The sequence below is a fragment of the Chiroxiphia lanceolata genome, chromosome 1 (genome assembly GCF_009829145.1).
Source record: "Chiroxiphia lanceolata isolate bChiLan1 chromosome 1, bChiLan1.pri, whole genome shotgun sequence".
Lineage (NCBI taxonomy): Eukaryota > Metazoa > Chordata > Aves > Passeriformes > Pipridae > Chiroxiphia > Chiroxiphia lanceolata.
Window position 1 is genome coordinate 9,779,972 of NC_045637.1, and position 22,040 is coordinate 9,802,011.

The 22,040-nt window shown below is 37.5% G+C and overlaps 1 protein-coding gene across 2 annotated transcripts in view; it reads left to right on the forward strand.

Annotated features, from left to right (window-relative positions):
• ADCY8 (adenylate cyclase 8) overlaps positions 1–22,040 on the forward strand; it is a 125,374-nt gene that overhangs the window by 97,629 nt on the left and 5,705 nt on the right. For both annotated transcript variants that reach the window (XM_032698171.1, XM_032698162.1), the window contains 6 exons: positions 578–779; positions 3,625–3,714; positions 5,118–5,290; positions 8,128–8,209; positions 13,768–13,926; positions 17,754–17,900. In XM_032698171.1, the coding sequence (XP_032554062.1) occupies positions 578–779; positions 3,625–3,714; positions 5,118–5,290; positions 8,128–8,209; positions 13,768–13,926; positions 17,754–17,900 (853 nt within the window). The remainder of the gene's footprint in view (positions 1–577; positions 780–3,624; positions 3,715–5,117; positions 5,291–8,127; positions 8,210–13,767; positions 13,927–17,753; positions 17,901–22,040) is intronic.

Sequence of the window (22,040 nt, forward strand, 5' to 3'; positions counted from 1 at the left end):
TATCTGCAGTTGACCCATTATTAATTAAAATTAGAGGAATCTTTCATTTCTGTGATTATTATATTCTGACTTACTCCAGAAAACAGGCTGCATTACTGTACTCACTTTAGAGAATATGACCCTCAGTATGGTATGAGTTTAAGAGACCTGTGATGTGATGCATAGAAAACAGTGCTATACTAAACTGCCCCCAGACTAGTCTGAGTGGAACCAGATCATACAAATGTGGTATCAGGATCCTACAGGCTCAATAGAGCTGCTCTCAAAAAAACTTAAGAGACAACTGTGTACCAAAAGAAAGAACATTCCTGACACTTGGAGTCTATGTAGACACATATAGGTACTGGCAATGATTTATTTCTCTGCCTTGTTTGTCCAACAGCAGTTTCTCAGCAAGAAACCATGTGAAGTAAAGGCAACATGAGCAAAAGTTTGTTCTCTCTGGGTTTTTTTCTGAGACTAATTGTCTCAGATTTATGACAACTGATAATTCCTAGTCTCACCTGTTTACACATTTATTTTTATTAGCAGTAGCATTGTGTTGAGGTTTAATGCTGGATTCTTTTTTTTTTCCTAGGGTGATACCCATGGTCATTCAGTTTTCTATTCTGATTATGCTGCACTCCGCTCTTGTGCTGATCACTACAGCAGAGGATTACAAATGTTTACCCTTAATGCTCCGGAAAACTTGCTGCTGGATTAATGAGACCTACCTGGCAAGGAATGTCATTATATTTGCATCCATTCTGATTAATTTTCTTGGAGCCATCATCAATATTGTAAGCTTACGGGGAACCAAGGAATATTATACAGCAAAAGATGATTTATGAATTATTAAGCTTGCTACAGGACTTGTTAACTAATGTGTCTATAAGCCAGCTATGATTTAGATAAAAAAAAAAAAAAGGCAAAGTATCACAGCTTCAGGAAATTCAGTCCATTGTCTAACCTATGTATTTCTGAAATATTTAATTATTTCTCCCTCATGAGGATCGTCTATTTTTAAAACGTTTTTTCTACTTTCTATCCACCCTTGTGAACCATTTGCAGTTTTCTGGCATTCTGTTATACTTTTTAAAGACTGTCAAGTAATGCTTATGGTTATTAAATTCCTCTTCTCAGAAGTTTTCAGATCATTTCACAGTTCTCCCATTAATTAGATTACTAAAAGAAAAATTAAAACAATTGCTAAAATAATAATTTAAAAAACTCCAATAGAGCCCTGAGTATCCTGATGTATTCATCAACAAGAGAGATCTTTGCATAAATTAGGCAGATTATAATGTCAGACAACCTGGCAGGTGCTGATATCTGAGCCAAGAATGTGCTAAATGTCTCACTGATAGATTAAAAGTAACATTTTCATCACTCTTTCCTCTTGTCGGGCATCTTCTGGTTATGGATGTAGCAGTGTTTTTTCATCTGAACATTATTCTTTATAAATATTTCATTCCTTCTAAATGAGACCAGGAATGCATTTAGTGACAGTAATAACAGTAGCAACTCGGACAACACAACAGCAACAATAATTATCCTAACACAATTAAAAATAATTATTATTACATCATTGGAGTAAGTAGGTTGAGGTCTGATATTTCAGAGGTTTGTCTTGGCTTTTGCTAACAGACATGAGATTTTATTATGCTCTAGTGTTGTCATTTTTCCACAATTTAATTCAGGTGGCCAATATGTGAGGACTCAGTAACTGTCTGTGTTCTTTAGTGATGCCATGCAGTCACTGATAGGAGAGTTAGTCAGAGAGCAAAGAATGCAGCCACTGATTTCTGTCCTTACAGAGAAAATATAAATATGGTAAAGACAGGAAGTTCAGTGGGGCTGAAAACTTCCTATAGACAGGGACGGTGGTACATTACAGTAAAGATCACTAAGGAATGTTATAGAATTTAGAGGGTTTTAAATAATATTTTAACACATATTTTCCAGGAAAGATTTTGGTAGAATTAATCTTACTGTTGAAACAAGGTGATCTCTAACAGACTATTTGTGCACAATATGCTATGGACACGTGATAACAAGATTTTCCCTTGATTTGTGGGGTTTTTTTTAAGATTGTGCAATCTTCTGGGATGCCTAACCCAAAAACAGTCAAAAGAAAAGTAATAGTTTTTACTGCCATACCAGTGGGTTTCTATAAAGCAGTAAACAGTTACATTTATTGTCATATATTTAGACCATCAATGACTTGAGCCACTGAGTCCTGACCTCCACAGGAAATCACAACATTCTTATAACCTCTTTAGTTTAATAAGTCAAAATTCTGCTATAATAATGTCTTTTCTTCTGGAGGGACATGCATGTATTTAAGAACAGGTAATGCACCTCAGCCTTGTAGCTACCTATGTCCACTGAATTCAACTGCAGCTGGTTGGAGGGGTCTAAGACTCAGAAGCTTTCTAACGGGAGCCAAAAGGCTTCAATTTTACCAGGGGAGCAATGAGTCTTGCAGTTCTTTACATCAAGTGCATTCTTATTGTTATAAAATTAAAATAAAGTTTCTTACCAAGAAAGGTTTTTTAAAAAACACCTGTAGTGGTTCTGATGACACTCTACCCTGCAGAGAGGTGCTGTATACCTCATAAACTGTCAGGAGGTACCATTAGCTATCCAGTGTTATGGAAGATTGCACAGCCAGCCTAGGTAATAATACTGTATTGCAGAGGTGACTGAACTGCTGAAAGAACAAACAAAATAGTTCCAAGTTCAAAATTAGTTAGAATTTAATTATAAGAAATTGACCCTCATTAAACAAATTCCCTAATTGTGTTGGAAAAAAAAGACCAGTGAACTACTTTGTACATACCAGGTTGATGAAATGACCTAGTATAAACATCCAGATTGGATTAATATATGTAATAGGAGACTCCATCTGCTTTAACAGTCAAAATATGACACAATTAATGATTTTTTTCCTGTGTTTTAAGACTGTTCTGCGTTGCAGCTCAACACTGATATTTTGTTTATGTTTAACACACTGTGTTGGAAGTACCATTAAAATGAATGTAGGTCATAACAGCAAAAGGCAGTATTGTATTATCAAACCATTGAATCATGAATGATTTCATTCCCTTCCATTCTAAGCATCTCAGCTGCTGTTCTGGGATCACATTACGTTTTGGTACAACCGGTTCTGCATCCTGCCATAGAAATGAAGGATAGATGTCCCACATCCAGAAGGATAACACAGCAATGTAGCAGAAGAAAACTGCTCGCAGACAAGGGCACTCATGCAATTTGATTTTATGCTCTCAATTAAATAATTTCACCGTAGTTTATGGCAAAGTCTAAGTATTTTGAGAGAGTAATTTTTAAGAGTCCAACATCAGTTCTCTGAAACTCCCAGTGGAGCTTATCCTTCCACTTTGCAAGAGAGCATAGGGATGTTATTCAGATACTGAATGTCTGTAGCATGAATAGTTCCCCCCTCTCCATTTCACTGCCACAGTATGTCTTCTTATTGTCCATTTAGTCAGTCCTTGGTGGCAGTCAGGGAGCTGGCATGAAGAGCAGCAGGTCAGCCAGTTCCATCCCTGAACCCAGCCAGACACACAAGCAATTAGTCTCCAGTGCACATTATAGCCCTGATTTTGTTTTATTTCTTCACAGCTATGGTGTGATTTTGACAAACCAATAGCCCTGAAGAACCAGACTTTCAATTCATCTGCTTCTTTTACGGACATCTGTTCCTGTCCTGAGGTATTTCTGAGGGTACCTTTGAATCTGAGGCATGGATCCACAAAGGTTATATGGCAACCATTATCTGGAATGGATGATGTGTACTGCTGGTGGAGCCAGGGGGCTCAACACTCCGAAGCTGAACATTTCCATCTATCCATATGCTGATAGCAAAAGCAGAGGCTGGTTACAGAAGGAGTTAATCTTATGATCTAATGGGGCATTACAATCAAGATTCAACCTTTGAACTTCAAACAGAACCTTTATGCTGGAAACACATTCAGCAATTCAATTGCAATAAAACACAGTACCAAAGTTGTATGAACATAATGGAGAGCAACATTTCTTTCATGGCAAAACCAACAGTCAGTCTGCTGTGGTTATTTAAGTTTGCTTTAGAAGCAAAAAAAAAGTAATCATCCCTAAGATGAGCAAGCAGGCAACAAAATGAATGGATTAGTCATGTGTAGATAAGAGAAGTATGTTACTTAGAAAGTCATATGGCAGTGTCATGATACTGCCAGCAGTATGCTCTAAACAGCAGGGATGCAGACTTTCCTACAGAGGAACTGTACTAAAGAAAAACTGTACTCAGAAAAATGAATACTATCTCTCCTAAAGCTATGTGATAGGAGGTAATTTAAACTACATTTGGGCTGTGGGTGGTGATGTTGCTATTTTAAATCTGAACAGCTCATGACCATGATTGTCTCTCTTTATCCCGTATCAGCTGCATGGATTGCATTTGACAGATGACTAATCACTGAGAAAGAATGAGACAATTAAGAGATTAGAAAATGAGATATGAGTAAAACTTCCAGGCGTTTTAAGAGAGTAAAATAACCAAGCTAAACATGCAATGTTTAATATTAAAAAAAAAAAAAAAACCAAACCAAAAAAAAAAAAAAAAAAAAACAAAACAAAAAAAACCCACCCAAATCTGTGGCTTTTTGTACTCTTCAAGAAGCATGGGAAAAGAATTAAAGCAGGAATATGATTCTCCCATCCTGATTAATGTGGGTCTTGTGGAAGTTCAGAATACAGTCAGAATACAGAGGAATATAAATTTCTTTCTCTCTGTTGACTTTTCATTAGGAAACTACTGCATGCAGCATCTGTCCTTTTCCTCTTTTAATTATGGAGAATGCCATTTCCCCCAAAATGAAGTGAAAATGCCATAAAGGCACAGAGAAGGATTTCTGTTGACATGGAGGTGCCATGCAAAATAGAGAATTTGTAATTTCACATTCTATTTTAGCAAAACCCTTATTTTCAAAGTGCCCTGGACCCTGAGAGTATCTAGCTGAGCAATGAAATACAAAGCAATTTTTCTATACTTCATATCACTTAATTATTTATGTAGATAATTATGAAAATATATAGTCACTGATCACCAAAAGTAAACAGTGTTGTTTTCTGTTCAGTATTTTGTCTTCACTGGTGTGCTGGCAATGGTGACTTGTGCAGTCTTTCTCCGTCTCAACTCTGTCCTGAAGCTGGCAGTGCTTCTCATCATGATTGCGATCTATTCTCTGCTGACTGAGACCATTTATGCCTCCCTTTTTCTGCAATATGACAACTTTAACCACAATGGAGAGTAAGTGTTCACAGCCCCCTTTAGGAACTGCTTTTTCACAGGGCAATGGGTCAAGTCTTGCCAGAGTATATGTGTACTGGGTAGCCCCATATTAAATATGGAGTGATGGTCGCAAGAGGAAATGACTAATTCAAAATGATTTATAATGTGATTCTTTCTCAAGTCTTTTTATTAAAATGTTCATTTCATGAGGACATTTAAATATTGAACTGGGTTTGTCTTTTATGTCTCCTATAGTCTATCAATGCTGATTAAAAATACATATTGCAGTGCATACACATTGGTTGCTTCTACTCTTGAAAGCTCCAGAGATACTGATAAAAACTTTCACTTCAATTTAAGCAAACAGGAGTGAACAATTGATTTTTTAGGAGGCAGGGTCTTAACTGAATAAAATCCAATCTATAATGTACAGTTGTGAAAGATATAAGGAATACAGGGATGATACTGCTTTGTAGGAGAGTGCTCGAAGGACAGACTTCTCCTCTCAGGCTTCCTTCCCAGCAAGAGGAGTTGAAGAGGAGAACAGAAGAGACACAATAATTTGCAGAGTTAGAGGTGCAATAAGTGTTGCAATAACTGAATCTAGAGCAACACTGATTTAACTCATTCAGAGAGACACTTTAGTCTTTGATACTTGACCAATTTAGTATTGCAGTTGCTTGTGCTTGTAAATGCGTGCCAGACGAAGATCCTCAGAACAGCAGAAAAGCATGGATTTGTGGTGCAATTAGTTCTCACAACAGCCACATCTTTACACAGAGTAAGGCTCTGCATGCATATCTTTCCCTACTAGCTTCTGACAGTAGCGAGGTACTAAAAATTTGGCGTTGCAGTTCCTTTTTCTAATGCTAGTTATCCTCCTACAGACATATTACATATTCACAGCAGACCCTAGCTAATTATGACAAATGGCAACGAGCAATATTTTGGCTAAGTTACTAGAAGTAGAAATCATGATAATTGTCCTTAATCAGGAACACATTTCTGTGTGAAAATCTAGGAGAATTCAGAGTAGTCTCTATTCTCTGTGTCAGTGAAACTCTCCAGTGACTGTCAACATAGAAGAGTAAGAAAGAGACAGGAATATCCACTGGAGTAGCCAACAGCCCAGGGTCCAGGGAAATCAGCTGAGATGCTCCACTCTCAAGTCAAGAACTTCAGCTCTGACATTAGGGAGCATGAGGTTCAAGGCTGTGTGCCCAGAAACTTTTTTTTTTTTTAATCTATACCAATCAGTTGAATAAAGGGGATTGCAAGTCCCTCCAAAACTCATTTAGCTGTTGTGGCTAAAGCTACGTCACCACAACATGCCATAACAGGGGAGTTCATAAGTAAGACCTTTAAGGCTGTTGCCTTTAGCCAGTGTACAAGGGGTCTTTTTGGAATGTATTCTTTTTGAGGTTGTATTTCAGGTAACTTAAAAATGGGAAACATTTGAATTCCAACATATTTGCAGATGACAAGGATGTTTCCTGCTTGTCTTTTGCTCTATACTGATGACTCATCCCATAGCAGCACATTTCCTTACAGTAAACACTTCATTAGGACCACAAAGTCAGTTCAGTTAGGTCTCTAACAAGAAAGTTTCCTTTTGGTTTAGTCTCCATCAAGTTCTGCTCTTTCTCTCTTTTATTTCTCTGTCATAGGAGTCCTTCTCTGACAAACATCACCTGATACTTTTTTTCAAAATTACTATGGAAAATGGATTCAGTATCTGGACTTTGCTTTGTTCTTAAATCTCAAGGTAGACTAAAGACTGTCCCAAAGTGTCTTCCAACTTCTGGTTCTCATTTACTTATTTATTAACTTTTTTCAAATATTTGGGCTTTAAGCACTTCTTAACAATTTCCTCATTTTTTCTCAACTCTCTTCAACAAAGTAATTGCCAAGTATCCATGTTCAATTTTCCTCCAAATTTATTTCTTTATCCTTATTTTACTATAAGGTTGGCTCTACCATTTTCCAACCCTCTTCATTTATATCTCTTCCCATGGGAAACATGCTTTTAAAAAAAAATGTACATACAGAGATATTTTCTTCATTTTTTTTATCTGTAATTTCTCTCCATATTTATTTGGAAGCCCCTGAAGCTTTGAACCCCTTTCATCTCTTTCACCTTATTTTGTCACACTTTCTTCATGTTCCACACAGAGCACCTAAGTGACTTCATACAGATTTCATACAGCCTGGCACATCTTCTTTGCTTCCCCACAGTCTGCAAAGGTTTCCTTTACTTCCCCTGTCACAGGCAGACATCTCTTCTCTGCTCTTCTCTTTGTGGCTCAGTAAAACCAGTCCTAACTACTGTTTCCAAATGTTTTGATTCCCTTTTAAGCCACACTTCCTTCCTGTCATCTTTCTCACAATGTTTAATTTCATCTCCTGCCTTGGGGTTCATCTTTTATCTGTAGGCTCATTTCCTGGGCTTTTACTTTCACAATCTGGAAGTTTCCCTTTCCCAGCTCCAGCCTCAACCTTTCCCTGCCAAGATCCTACCTCCTGCACTCCACAGGGGCTGTGGTGTTCATGGCTCCCAGGGAGAGACTGACTGACACACAGCTTGCACATCACGTTTGAAAGAGAAAGCTCATCACCTTCTGTGTACCTCCTGTAGGCTACAGTTTAGTTATTTAAGGTATGTGTCTCCAAACAGTGAGCACTCCAGTTACACTCCTGTTCTCTTGAACTAATTACAGTTAAATTAAATTTTCAAATACAGGGGATTTTTTTAAAGAACAACAAAATTATCATAGTGACTTATGAAATGAAAATTCTGAACAATTACAGCACTGACAAATCAATAACTGTATTTTACTTTGGATTTTTTTTTCCAGCACAGACTTCCTGGGTACAAAGGAGGCATCTTTACTCCTGATGGCAATGTTCCTTTTAGCTGTATTCTATCATGGTCAACAGGTAATGCAAACATTTGCTTTAACCATTCTCTCTAGCCCTTGCAATTACAGGATGTGACAATAATTACTTTCAAAATACCAACTGCCTTTTTATCCACTTGAGCAGATGACCTTTCGCAATTTAATAAACCATATGCAGGATCTGATTAAAGAAAGACCACATCTGACACTGCCTACCAGTTTTAAAGAACATGTGCAATATTATATTCAACAATACACAAGTTATATTGCATTTCATAATAGAAATTGAAGGAAGAAATAGGATGTCATTTATTTTAGACATGTGTAATTCTGGAGGCACCTGACAGTTTCAGTGCCCTTGAGTAAGCATAAAACCAAAATATAGAAAGGGATTAATAAACAGTAAATAATAAAACTCCTGTGAAATAGCTTAGTATGTTTATAAAGAAAAAGTAACAGACTTGAGGAAACAAATAAAATTTGAGTTAAGCACCGATACTAACTACTTCGTGTCATGGACCACTTGCAAGAATCCTTTCACATGCACCTAGACTATAATCAGGATTTGGGGATGTTGGACCTTTAGGACTGATATCCTTGAGGAGGAACTGAAAAACTGGGTATATCAGGAATCCATACACAGTGCACAGGGAGAGTGAATTATGAAAAATTTAGATTTAAAATAAAAAATGCATTGAGTAAAAACCAGCTAAAGCAGAGTGTTTTCTTCACAGCATTTCTGGCTCTCAAACTCTGGGCTGCTGAATGTCAAACATGCTGACTTGAGGCAGTTTCTGTTCACATAAAGCAAACAGGACCATTGTATTAAAGCAAGCAGCAAACTTTTAGACGTTGTCCAACTTGCCTAAAGATTTTCCCCTCAAGAGCATTAGGCTGATTAATACCAACATTTCTCAATCCTCCTGGAGTGAGGCAGTAAGAAAGGAATAATTCTGTGATGAATAAGACAGTATTATAAGCTTTATTACAGCTTGTAAGTTGTGCCGGGACTTATGGCCTCCATTTCTTCCACAGGAGAAGAAAAAGAAGGCAACACCTAAATATTCTAGTAATTTCCCTCCTTTTTAATATTCTTTTTGAGGAAATGAGGAATGAGTGGGTAGCAGAAGCAAGGGATTAAATGCTCTTCGTGCCCAGTTTTAAGTTTGACAGAAAGCAATGTACTGTGACATTTCTTAAACAAGACGTAAAGTCCACTTGGGAAAAATATGGAGAAAATTAGAACTGAACATCCCAAATTTGTGATAAGCCCTATAATATTCACAGTGATTCTTACCATATGCCAAGATACAAATCTCAGGCTTGGGAATCAGCTTAAGTACCAAGAAAGGCACCACCAGAGGAGTTTAGGTAGAGAAAGAATGAGGCAGAATCCAGGTAATACTCTTCAGGATCACAACTCTGGGTGTAAACATCTGTCTTCTACAAAAGCCTGATCTGGGGTGTTTTAGAGTATTTTCCAGCCCAGAGGCCTGTTAGCAGAGCACAGGTTCTTTTCCATTCTATTAATCTTTCTTGTTCCATAAAACAGGATGGTTGCACTAAAACTGCCCTTGGAAATAGTCCCTGAGATGTGCTAATTCCTTCATGTTCTCCCAAACCATTCATAAGGCCACTCTATCAATTTAACAGTATCCAACAGCACTGCTCAGGAAAATTTCCTTGTACTGTTAAATTTCTTATTACAGAGTCAACCTAAAGGTCTCTGTATAGTTGCTAATTAAATGCATATATAAAAATTACTTCCAGAACACATTAAAAAACCTCAACACTTCAATAGCATGAATTGAGGAGCACAGTAAGTCCAATAAAGCTGTGCTCCAGCACAGCTTTGCATCTCACAAACTGCAAAAGTATTCTGAAGTAGAATAGTTTAAAACTTGACTCATTCTAGGTGGATTTACCAAAAAAGATCCTTTTTGTAAGATTAAATTTAGGGACATTCAATTTCTAAATAACTACCTATTGTTTTTTATCCGTTGTGATTTAAAGTTTATCCCAACTTTTGCACCCAAAATTGAAAATTAAATTAGAGAAAAATGTGTGTGATATTAGCTTATTTGAGCTTTCTTAAAATCTGATCTGGATTTTAAGAATACTTTTAATAATTAAAAGTATTTGTGTTATTGTTAGACACCATTATAGACTAATTCCCTATTAGAAATTCAGTTTCATCTGGAAGCACATCTTTTTTTAACCCAAGTAATGCATAATTTACAGCAGTGCTTCTGAAAACTAAATTTGAGAAAAAACACACAGAAGAAGTGTTGTGGATAATTTTAAGGCTAGGCCTAATCTGTTGTAAAATGTGTTCATTTACTGCTTTGTCTTTTTAATGAGTTCAAGTAGAATATTTTGTGGGAACATAAACTATGCCTTGAAATCTTATCATACTACAATACCATATACAGTCTTCTCTACTAGAATTTCACCCCTAGTGAAAACACGCAATACAAAAAGTTTAACCCTGAGCAAAACTTTCTGCCATAGCTTTTAAAAGAGGAGGTTTTAACAACTGGAAAGAGAGAATAAAACTACCCACAGAAGACTCAGTCCTTCCTCTCCTTCCACCCCCGGTCAGAACTAAAAAAAGGCCTTTTGAAAGAGAGGGCAAAATCCTCTCTGGTTTCTTTTAGATTGCAGATCTGAGCATAGATCTTGCCTACACCAGCTGAGTGTTCTCGTGTAGGCAAGTGTTGACTGACTGACTGACTGGTTTGCTCCCATTTCTGGGGCTCTTTGGTACAGAGACATGAACTTTGCCAGAGCAGGCACAGACAGCTCTGTACCCAATAAACACTGGATGTCAGGGCTGTATCTTAATTCTGTAGATCCTTGTGGAAGGGAGGAAGGACTGACTTCTCTGCACAGCAATTTATCTGAAACAAGCATGACCCTCTGAACCTCCTTCATCCTTGTGAAAAAGAGGTGGAATGAGGAAATGTGAAGAGGAAATTGCTCCAGATGAAAAAAGAGGAAGACATTCCTAATTCTGGCATTATGCTTCAGATTTTTCATTACCTTTTCCATATTCAGACTTCTATTTCGTTATCTTTTCTATATTAATTCAGAATGGATATTTGCTTGTTTTATCTGGAGTTAAATTTTTTTTGGTGATTGAAAGTGTCCCTTTAGGATGTAAATTCTCTTTTGTCCTCCTCTAAAGAAGAATGTGCTGCCACTCAAACTCTGATTCTTACCTTGTGCTTTCCTTGCCTGTAGCAATTGTTTGCAGAGTGGATGGGTTGTGAAGCATGTGGTGGACATGGTGTTAGGCTTCCTGTGTAATACATTTCTTTTTTCTTCACTCACAGTTGGAATTAGGGGTGTTTCATAGAGCAAGAAAACACATTTTGAGATTTAAGTTGCAGTCATTTTTATTGGCACCAGTATGCCCAGGAATATTTCTTTAGACAATCAAACAAGAAGCCCAAAACTCAACCCTATAATTTTGTTAGTCTTAGCAAATATAAGAACTTAGCAAAGTATCTTCTTCACATTTTCTATTTTTAAACCTTATATGTAGCACACCTTTATCTCCGAGCTGACAGTGTCATCTTGGTAGTCCACTGATGATGCAAGAAAAGTATTTCATGTTAAAATGTGATCATAAATAAGCAGAATGACATTACCTAAAATGTAAAGATTAGCTGCTGCTATTCTGAGCTAGGCTTAGAGATGTGACATTTCCCTGTAGAGCAACTGTGAAAAACTGTACCACCATTTTTTGCAAAGCTCTTATTGTAGTAGTATTAAATATCTTGAAGCATCAAAGTACTCAGAATCCACCGGCAGCTCCTGTTTCAAGTCAATCTGTAAAATACCTTTAGAACTTGCAAAATTATTCAATGTTCCCTTCTCAGTTAGTTGGTAGAGATAAAAGTCAGTTTTCTGCTATGAGCTCTGTGTTCTAGCACAAAAGGAAGGGGGAAGGAAACTGAAAAATATTGAAAAATTTGCTTAAAGGTACTTTTTCCTGACTGGTTTTTTTTGTGCCATTAATAAAGGGAATTAATGGTCCCAAGATAGAAGATCAACATATTAGTAGAAAAGAGACTGTTTATAAAGGTATTAACAGCACCCAGAGGCAAGTAAATCACTGCCAAGTTGCATACAGGCTTTGGAAGTTTATATCAAGCCACTGTCACTTTTAGCTTTTAGGAAAGAAAGCTCCCTGGAGTACAGTCAACCTATAAGCTCCCTTGCAAGGTGCTTTGCATTTTCTTCTGAAGAGTTTGCCATTCATCACTGCTGCTGACTTAAAAATGTGACCAAGATGAGTCACTAAACAATGTCTGAATCCCCTCTTAGTCACTCCCACACACTGCAGGTTTGTCCTTTATTTCAGTTTGGTACATGAATTATATCCCAAAAAATTCCTTAATCCCAGCATCTCTTGACAAATTTGTCCCTCAAAATTGTAAAAATTCATCTATTTGCTGGCATAATATGTTTCTATGATGGGTATTATTAGTATTAGGGCACCTCAAACTTCACGAATATATTTTCTCTTTCAGTTTACTGACTGTAGAAATATTTCCATCATTTTCAATAATGCTGTAGCTTAATAAGTCACCTCTTGCGCAAGCTACAGAGTCAGCTGCCTTAAAATCTGCTTAAAACTCTTCTTCAGTGTGAAGCACAAGAGCTCTGGCAGTGTTGGTCTTGTCCATGTGCTGACACACATGTGCCTCTCAGGCAAGCAATATGATGTTTTGACACATTCCCTGCTTCAGCTAGCAGACAGTTGCCATTCATATATATATGAATATGCACCTATATACATATATATAGCTAAACAATGCATATATATGTATGCATATATAAGCTCTGCTGTGCAGAGCTTTTGTTCTGCATACACACAGCACTGAAAACCATTTAACTTCAATTTGTAGCAAGGTATCTGGCGCTGCCACTGTGCGTGTACTAAGAAGTGATTGGAGGCTCTGGTCCCACAGTACATCAGGGACAGAGTATTTGAGGGGGTGACAAATAACATGTTTTCCACTATTTTTTAGAAGACTTAAGTTGAAAATAACTGCGTTTCCTGACAGTAAAACTATGCCATTTTGGTGCCACAGATTTGAAAGTTCTCTTTGGAAGTACATTGGGCTGTTATACATAGCTTTGCTGAAAGATACTTATCCTTGAGAAGGACATCTCTGCCAATTGTTTAGAATTACCCTTGTCCTATTTTGTCATGAAACACATTTAATTTGAAAACACATATGAAAAGGGGAACATATTTATTTCATGTCAATACCAATATCTGCCAATACCTTAATTCCTGTCTGACTCCATTATCTAAATAATAAAGAGGTGTTTAAAAGGAAAATAATTTTGTGACATTTTCTATCCACTGACCATAGCGGTAATATGACAATTATTATTTTACCCAAGATTACTCTGTGACTCTCACTGTACATAAGGCAAAGAAATAATCTCTTTTTCTGGCAAATAAATCAAATGCTTTCAAAGATCTTCAGCAGCACTGAAGCTTGAAGCACAAGCAGCCTGCCGAGATGACAATACAATCTCTACTTTATATTTGTCTCTTTTTTCTTTCTGGAACTACAGCTTGAATACACAGCAAGGCTGGATTTTCTGTGGCGTGTACAAGCAAAAGAAGAAATCAATGAAATGAAGGAGCTGAGGGAGCACAATGAAAACATGCTACGGAATATTTTACCCAGCCATGTTGCCCGTCACTTCCTGGAGAAGGATCGAGATAATGAAGTATGTGTCAGTTTTATTTCTGATATTTGTGTTTAGTAAAAGAAAAGCAGATCTGTTAGGAAATTGTTGAAACTTAGTTCTCTATAGGATTTATTGCACAAATACTGCCAGTATTTGGTATCTGATTCACATTGAAAAAAAAAAATTCATGTTTTGAAATAAAGATTCTAGGGCCACATCCGGACTGATGTTTCAATGTTCAGACTCAACAGCAGGAAATATGTGGACCTACTAGAGTAAGTCTAGCAGACGGTCACCAAGATGATTAGGGAATTGGGGCACATGACATATGAGGAGAATCTGACAGACCTGGGATTGTTCAACTTTAAGAGCAAAATGATGAAAGACGATGTCATTCTTGTCTTTCAGTACCTAATGGGTGTTTATAGAGAAGAAATTATTAGAGGTCTGGAGCATCTCTCTTATGAAGAGAGGCTGCAGGAGCTGGGCCTCTTTAATCTGGAGAAGACTGAGAGGGGATCTCATTAATGTATATAAATATCTCAAAGGTGGATGCCAAGAGGATGATGCCAGACTTTTTATGGTACTGCCCAGCAACAAGACGAGGAGCAATGGCCTTAACTAAAACACAAGAAGTTACACCTCAACATGAGGGAGAACTTTACTTTGAGGGTGACAGAGCACTGGAACGGGCTGCCCAGGGAGGTTGTGGATTCTCCCTCTCTGGAGACATTCAAAACCCACCTGGATGCATTCCTGTGTAACCTGCTTTAGGTGACCATGCCTTGGCATTGGGGGGTTGGACTGGATGACCTCCAGAGGTCTCTTCAAACCTGTGATTCAAATCTGTGATTCTGTGAAGATAGAGACTAGATCAGCCCTCAACTGAAGAAGGCCATGAAAGGCTTGACCTAGTTGGCCCTGCTTTGAAAGAAAACTGTATTAAATGACATTCAGAAGTCCTTTCTAACCTATGAGCCTATGAAGATCTATTATTCATAGAAACAACATGTGAATTTAACAGAATGTCTGTGCAAACTGACAACAGCTCAGTGTTGCAGAAGTACTATTAGAGCCCTGCTGGCGATTATGGAAGTACTCTGTGCAACAGGCGGCACCAGACCTGAGGCTCTCGTATCTTCAGACACAAGGGAACATTTTTGCCATTTCATATTGCTCCTGAATTGTCTCTTTATGGCAGTTAACAAAACACCCATTTCAGAAACATAGTTTGTGGCTATGTTCCTAAAAAGTGTTTGCAGTACACAAAGAAAAACACGTTAAAGGAGACTCTGGATATTCCTAAGACAAAGTTTGAAGAGGTATAAAGGAAAGTTCAGAATTTGTTTCTGAAAGCAGCAGTAAATCACTTACTTCTTATCTGAAATAAGGCAAATGCATATTATAATATTATCTGTAAATAAAGTCTACTGTATGATAAAACTGGAATATTCTCACATAATGTTGGAATAATCTTTTAGAAAATGGGGAGGTATTTTGCAAGATTCACATTGCCAGAACTGACATATCTTTCATTATGCAGCAATAACACATTAAGGTCACAATTTTCTGATTGTACATTTTGGATATAGACATAGCCAGACAAATTAGACTGCACAATGAGGAATCATTGTGTTCTGATTTCAAGTATCACCTAGGAAAGGATGACACAGTGAGAAGCTACAAGAAAAGGCACTTTAGAAATCAATCTCTTGAGAAATTTTACACTCTGTGGGTATTAAACTACCATAAAAACATTGCTCTGCACATGAGAAAATGTATGTGTGAAAGCAACAAGGTTAAAATGTTTCATTGCAAATGGAGCAGACCCCGACACCAACCAAGAGTGTATTCTGGTATATCTGCATTATGGATTTTCAGGAAATAAGTTTCTTATCTTACACTTTCATTCACATACAGTCACATGCATAATAATCTTCAGAAGTAAGCAGATGCCCCATGGCTCACTGCTGATGCTTCAGTAATTTGCCACTGAATTCAATTCCACCACCCCTGCTTTTTGTAAGGCAATTTCCAGAGTAACTATACTTGTGGATGATTTATGTATGAGCTGGCAGACAGTAACATCTACCAGATTTCAGTACAATCAATCCTGCAGTTCATGTCTGGCCATTAAGTTAATTTCTCTGCTCTCAAAAAAATGAATTCCCAAATGTGTACTGTAGCCTTTTCTCATGGATGTATTATTTCTGTCTTGATGCTTCTTACTAAAAATAGAAAACCAGAGCAGCTGAAGGTTCAGCCAGTTGTTTTCTATCTTCATGATCTGAGGAAAGAGTATGCCTGAGCGTGTTCGTGCTTCTCCTAGTACATATTGTCAAATCTTCCATAAAAATCCACAAACTAATTTGTGTATTATCTTTCTCTATACCCATAAAAGGGAATAAGAGTGTCCTTAGAGTGTGGCCTCCACAACCCTGAAGATTTTCTTCCATGAAATACGGTGTAAGGGCAGGAAAGGAATCAATCGTGTTTTCTCAATCAAAGCTTTACAGCGACTTCACAAACTGGAAAGATTTCTCCACTTTTACTGTGGGACACTTTGTTAAAGAGCCCAGCTAAGTGGCAGCATTAATGGCACATTAAAGTGCAGGCCTGGGATTCAGGATGCTTTTCTAGGGAGAAGCAGGATTAAGGAAGAAGAGCCTGAAGTGTTCACACCAAGTGTACGGCAACCAACAGTAAATCTTTTTAATATGAGACCAAAGCACCAAAATTTTTTAAAGCCACTAACAAGAACATTGAGAAAAAAGTATTTCAGGTGGCATGAGAAAAGTCCCAAAACAGAAATGGAAGTGTCCACCATTGGGTAAAACTGAATCTTGGGAAAAAAAATCAACAAAGGAGAGTGCATATGGTAGTGGTATATTACCAGGAGTTACCATGAAGCTCTATCCTTGGCATTTTTAAAGTTTAAATTAATTTATTCCTAAAAATTAGCTTTAGTTCAGAGAAGAACTGTCCACATTTTCACACAGGTAATGGCACAAAGCTCTCCATCAGTATCAGAGTGAATGATATGAATAATGTAAGTGGGAGCTTATTCCAGGGCATACTTTGTCCTAGTAGCCTCCTGTGACTGATCCTTTATAAGCTGCTTTCTGTCCCCAGTAACTCTACTATCACCCTCACTTCTGTTTCTCTCTCCTTTCAAACCCTATTAGCAGGAACATCTCCCCGAGCCAGGCAACCAAAGAGCTCCATAGTCACCTTACAAGAACCCCAGTTTACCAGAGAGTAAGGGCTCTCTGAAACTTGTGAATAAACAAACTTGTAAAGAGCTGCAGTAGTTTGAAGTACAAATTATCCACCAGAAAATGTGGTAATTGAGAGCATTTTTTATAAAGACATCATATTAGACATTTTAAGTGCTCTCATCTTATCCCCGTCAATAAATAAATTTATAAATATATTGTCATTTACAAAAGTTTGAGACAGACTTAAACAATAATAAATAGCAAACATTAGGTTCCTTTTACTTGTCTAAGTGTTCGGTTATTTGCTATTCATACTTGCAAATGAATCCTTCATTTCTTCAAGTCATTCCCCTTATAAATTAAAAGGGAAATTTCTATTTCATTTTTGCTGGTGTAGCTCCTTGATCTGAGAAGCAGAAGGAGCAGGGTCTCAAAGAAAGGGCAAACCCTGCATACAGTCTGCAATAAAAACATAAGAGCTGTCAGCCTCGTCCTGTTGAACTTGGCTAACACTTCATACACTAATGCCAACATCAGATATTAAGGTATTATGCATGGAGAAAGTAACAAAACTATTTTAATTGCAGCTAATTACATTTTTTCCCCTATGTTACCACTTCAATTCATCATTCTTCATTGTTCTTTTAGGAATTATACTCTCAATCCTATGATGCTGTTGGTGTGATGTTTGCTTCTATTCCTGGATTTGCTGACTTTTATTCCCAGACTGAGATGAATAACCAAGGAGTAGAATGTCTGCGTTTGCTGAATGAAATCATTGCAGACTTTGATGAGGTAATACCAGCTACTAGAGAAAACCTGATAGTGCTTAAACAGTGAGTTCCAAAATATAAAATATCTCATCCTAAATTATCGAATTTAGTAATTATTTTGCTTCCAATAATTGAATGATTTTTTTTTTTGCTCCAATTAAAATTGTCTGGTTTGTTTTTATGCCCTTCATCTCGCCAAACATTAGTCTGAATGACCCAGTGAGATAGAGGTTGAAAGCAATACTTGAGTGTAAACATCCATAAGTAAAAGCTCAGATCTGTGTAACTAGAAGAAGAAAATGCCTTAGTTCTGTAGAAGAAATAAGTATGAACATATTTCAGCAGTTCTGGAAAATAATGGTCTAAATGCAAACAGATAAAAATGTTGTTTTGAAGGTATTGGTTGAATGGACTCAATGAATGCTAAAGGTAAGAGTACCAAGTTAAATGTGAAGCACAGAAGTAAATGTTGGGTAGAGAATGAAAGGTAGTGGTGATATATTAACTGAGGAGAATTGTCTGGTCAGGGATTTTAGAGAGGTAAATGAAGTAAAGCTGCTTGTTTTACTTAGGAATTCAGAGTTGAAGGGAATTTATTTTTTTTTTAATGGAGGCAAAAAGGAAAAAGAATTTATTTAGGTATCCTGTCCAGGTAATTTCAGAAAAGGAGTTGAGGAAGGGATAAGATAAACAGGAGAAGAAGAGTCAGATTCCCAATGTAGCTATTGCTGGGTGGAAGTAAAGGAAACCTGGTAAGTAAGGAGGAATTTGCACACTAAGTATTGTATACTCTGCTAACTAGTTAGTAAGGAAGCTTAGACAGGTGGTATCAAGCTTTACAATGAGCCCAAGAGGAACTGAGAAAAGAGACAAAGCACTGACCAACGAAGAGCTTTGAAAAAACTTCAAAACCAGGAAGGGTGCAAAAATGCTGCCAAAATTACCTGGTATAGGGAATTTTAACCTATACACTGCAAGCAGTTTTCAGGAGTGTGTAGCCCTCCTAAGCTTCCCAAGTAGTAGAATTAGAATTTGAACCATCTCTACTTATCAGTGAGATTGCATCTGTGTACCAGACTGGAATGGTCCGGATGGAATAGGGAAGGGGAAAATGTGGAACCGTTGGTCTGTGACTCCTCATCCTGGGCACCTCCATGGGGAACGTTCATAGAGTGGCTGCTCATAAAACCAGGGTTAAGATCACCAGACTCTGAGGGACACTGAAATTGAGAGTTTATCCTTATAATTGATGCAATACTAAAACTATTAGTGAGAAATAGAAGAATTCACAGGGAATGTATTCCTGTGGATTTTAGTAAAGAACAAAATTACTCTCCCATGAAAAGAACTCTGTCACCTGCTAAGCTCCTGCACCGCTTTCCCTATGGGTATAAATACCCACTTCTTACCTCCGAGATCTCGCACAGCTGTCAGCATGCTTCTTGATTAATAGCTTTGTTTTTCTTTCCAGATCTGATTAAAATGATTACCGCTCAAACTTAAATTAATTCATGGCAATAGTCTTTGCATTAAGATATTTTGTCATGCACGTTCACGCAATCTTCACAATAAAATTCCATTGTTGCTGTGGCGATTACTGAAGACAAGGTTTTCATCAAAACCTTAACGCAATATTACTTTTAGGTCCCTAACACCGGCTCTGTAATTAATAAAGGACCTAATTAGGGACTGTATTATGTCCCAGACATATTTTGTTGAATAATAGGTATGTTCTTGGTATGAGTATTAAATGAAATTATGTGATCCCCTCCTGACTGCTAACCTACTTGCAGCATGGTCTTGTCATTAGTTTATTCTGTCTAAGCAATGTGAAAGGTGATATGCCAGAAAAAGCAACTCAAGGGAGTAATGTTACCCATGGAAAATGAACCAGAAGGCATTCTGGGCATTCAGGGCTATCAATGATTCCATGTAACTATTGACTGACACTACATGACGTCGCTATTCCTTTCTTTCATTATACTCCTTGCCAAGATTTTCTGCTGTCTCAATACAGTCCAGGAAGCAAAATACACATGTGCAGACTGAGAGCAGAACAGGTCTGTGACCCATGGGAAAATTTTGTTCCTCAGCATCATGTGAACACCTCTGTAGAGATACCCCAATGTAGAAAGCACAGGAGAGTAAGACATGGGCACCTGATGCCATTTGACATATCCTGATTCGAGAAAACAACACGGGATTTCAGCTGCCATTACCAGAAAACTCATGTTGTTCTAGAGCAAGCCGTTGGAGGTTTTGGAGGGAAGTGTGCTCTAGATCACACTAGACATACATGCTTAGACAACTGAATTCAGCTCCTAAGCTCAAATCAGATTCTACACTGTGAGTCCCCTCTTTTCATTACAGAGATAATAGTATTAGGGATGATCTGTCCATAGGGCCAGGATGATATTTCTGAATGAAAGGAGAGGTAAAAATACAAATTGAAACAAATTGAAAAAAATACAAATTTCTGGCTTGGAAAATGTGATAGGTGCAAAAGAAGGAAATCTGGAAAAAAGGAAATCTTATTTCTTCTGTTTAGAGGGTTTTCCTTGTTACTGCAAAACAGTGGGGTTACAGTCTGGATCTGTTATTTTGCTTTCCACATAATGGATCTATGTTGGACAAAGCCAGCCAAACAAAAAATAGTGAATGGTGAAACAGAACCTGCCACTGAAAACTGCATGGGGTAGGTGCCCACAGAGCAGTCAAGTTGTGACTGGGTGTTTCTTAGGGAGCTGGGGGAACATGGTCCAAAAGTCAGTCTTGCAGAGTAGGTGGTTGACTCTTCTCAAAAGACAGCCTCCACTCAGGGGTTTTTCCCTCACAGTTCACAAATCTTTTGATTTCCAAGTTATCCAGTTTTCCTCTCAGCTGAGGCAGAATTGGAGGTGTTGGTTTCTGGACTGACCAAAAGAAACAAAGAGGAACATTGAAAATCTACTTTTATAATTACCTATTGTTTGTATGACTGTAGTCTTAAAACACATACAAGGCTAAAGTCTTAGAGAAGTTGGACCAAAAATTAACATTGGAGCATTTCTCCTGAAATCACGAGTCTTGAAGGATTTCTTTTAAAATGTAATATTCTTTCTAGCCTTTTTAATCTATCATTTATGTCTCTTAATGTTACAGTTGGGATTTGTGCTTTAATAGGAGTTTTCTTGTTCACAGTTGGGGTTTTTTCCTCACATTTTCTTTATCCTGCAGTGATTTACATAATGAATATGACAACAGGTATTAATATACTATGTTGCCACAAGCAGAGGTTTCAACAGAACACTGGATCCTGTTTTCCGATTTCCTTTGATTACCTTTCAGTTGTGTGCCATGTCCTGGAATATTCTTTTTTTTACTATCTTGTACATGTTATCCCAGGTCTGAGCTCCCTACAACCTTGGCTGTGCAAGAATTGTAGCATCAAGCTTTTTAGGCACAAATCACATTCTAGTGTTTGAAAATGTTCCGTGGACTATTGTGGTAAATTAGCAGCCTATTTAAAATGTAGCAAATAGCAGCTGATTTAAGACTCAGTTGGAATATCTTTCTCCAATATCAAAATCCATCGACCTGTCATACTGTGAAGAAAGTAATTGGTAAATAGATTGTTATTTGAAGAAGGAAAGAAGCTATTGAACAGGCCAGATATAGTAAGGGGGGAAAAAAAGAGATTTGGAACAATAATGAACAAGGGGTAAAAAGACGACCTGAGATCATTTCTTCTAAATTATCTCACAGACAATAGTTTCCTTCTTTCTTAAAAAGAGTAATTTTAGATATTTATTATACATTTTAAATTAGTGTTCTGTTTGCTGTCACTTCCAGCAACCATGAGGAAATGAAAATATAGACTGTTTTCATCTAAGACTCTTTTCTCCCCTTGCCCACACACCTGGTGCTCTCAGACTGCTCACAAAGGCAGAGCTGCGAGAAATGATCTTTAAGAGAGCAGTTGGAAGGGCTGCTCTTGTAGGAGGGAAAGGTACATCATGGGCTTTTCTGGCAGTTTGAAGAAAAATGAGAAGCAGGTCAAGTTTTTGGAGTTTCCTGGCTTGGATGGGAGCCATTAACCATATGGCTTTGTATTCCCTCCACTCAGTGCTGAGCAGCCTTCCATTAGAGACAGATGGTGCAATATCTGCACACGAACAGCAAA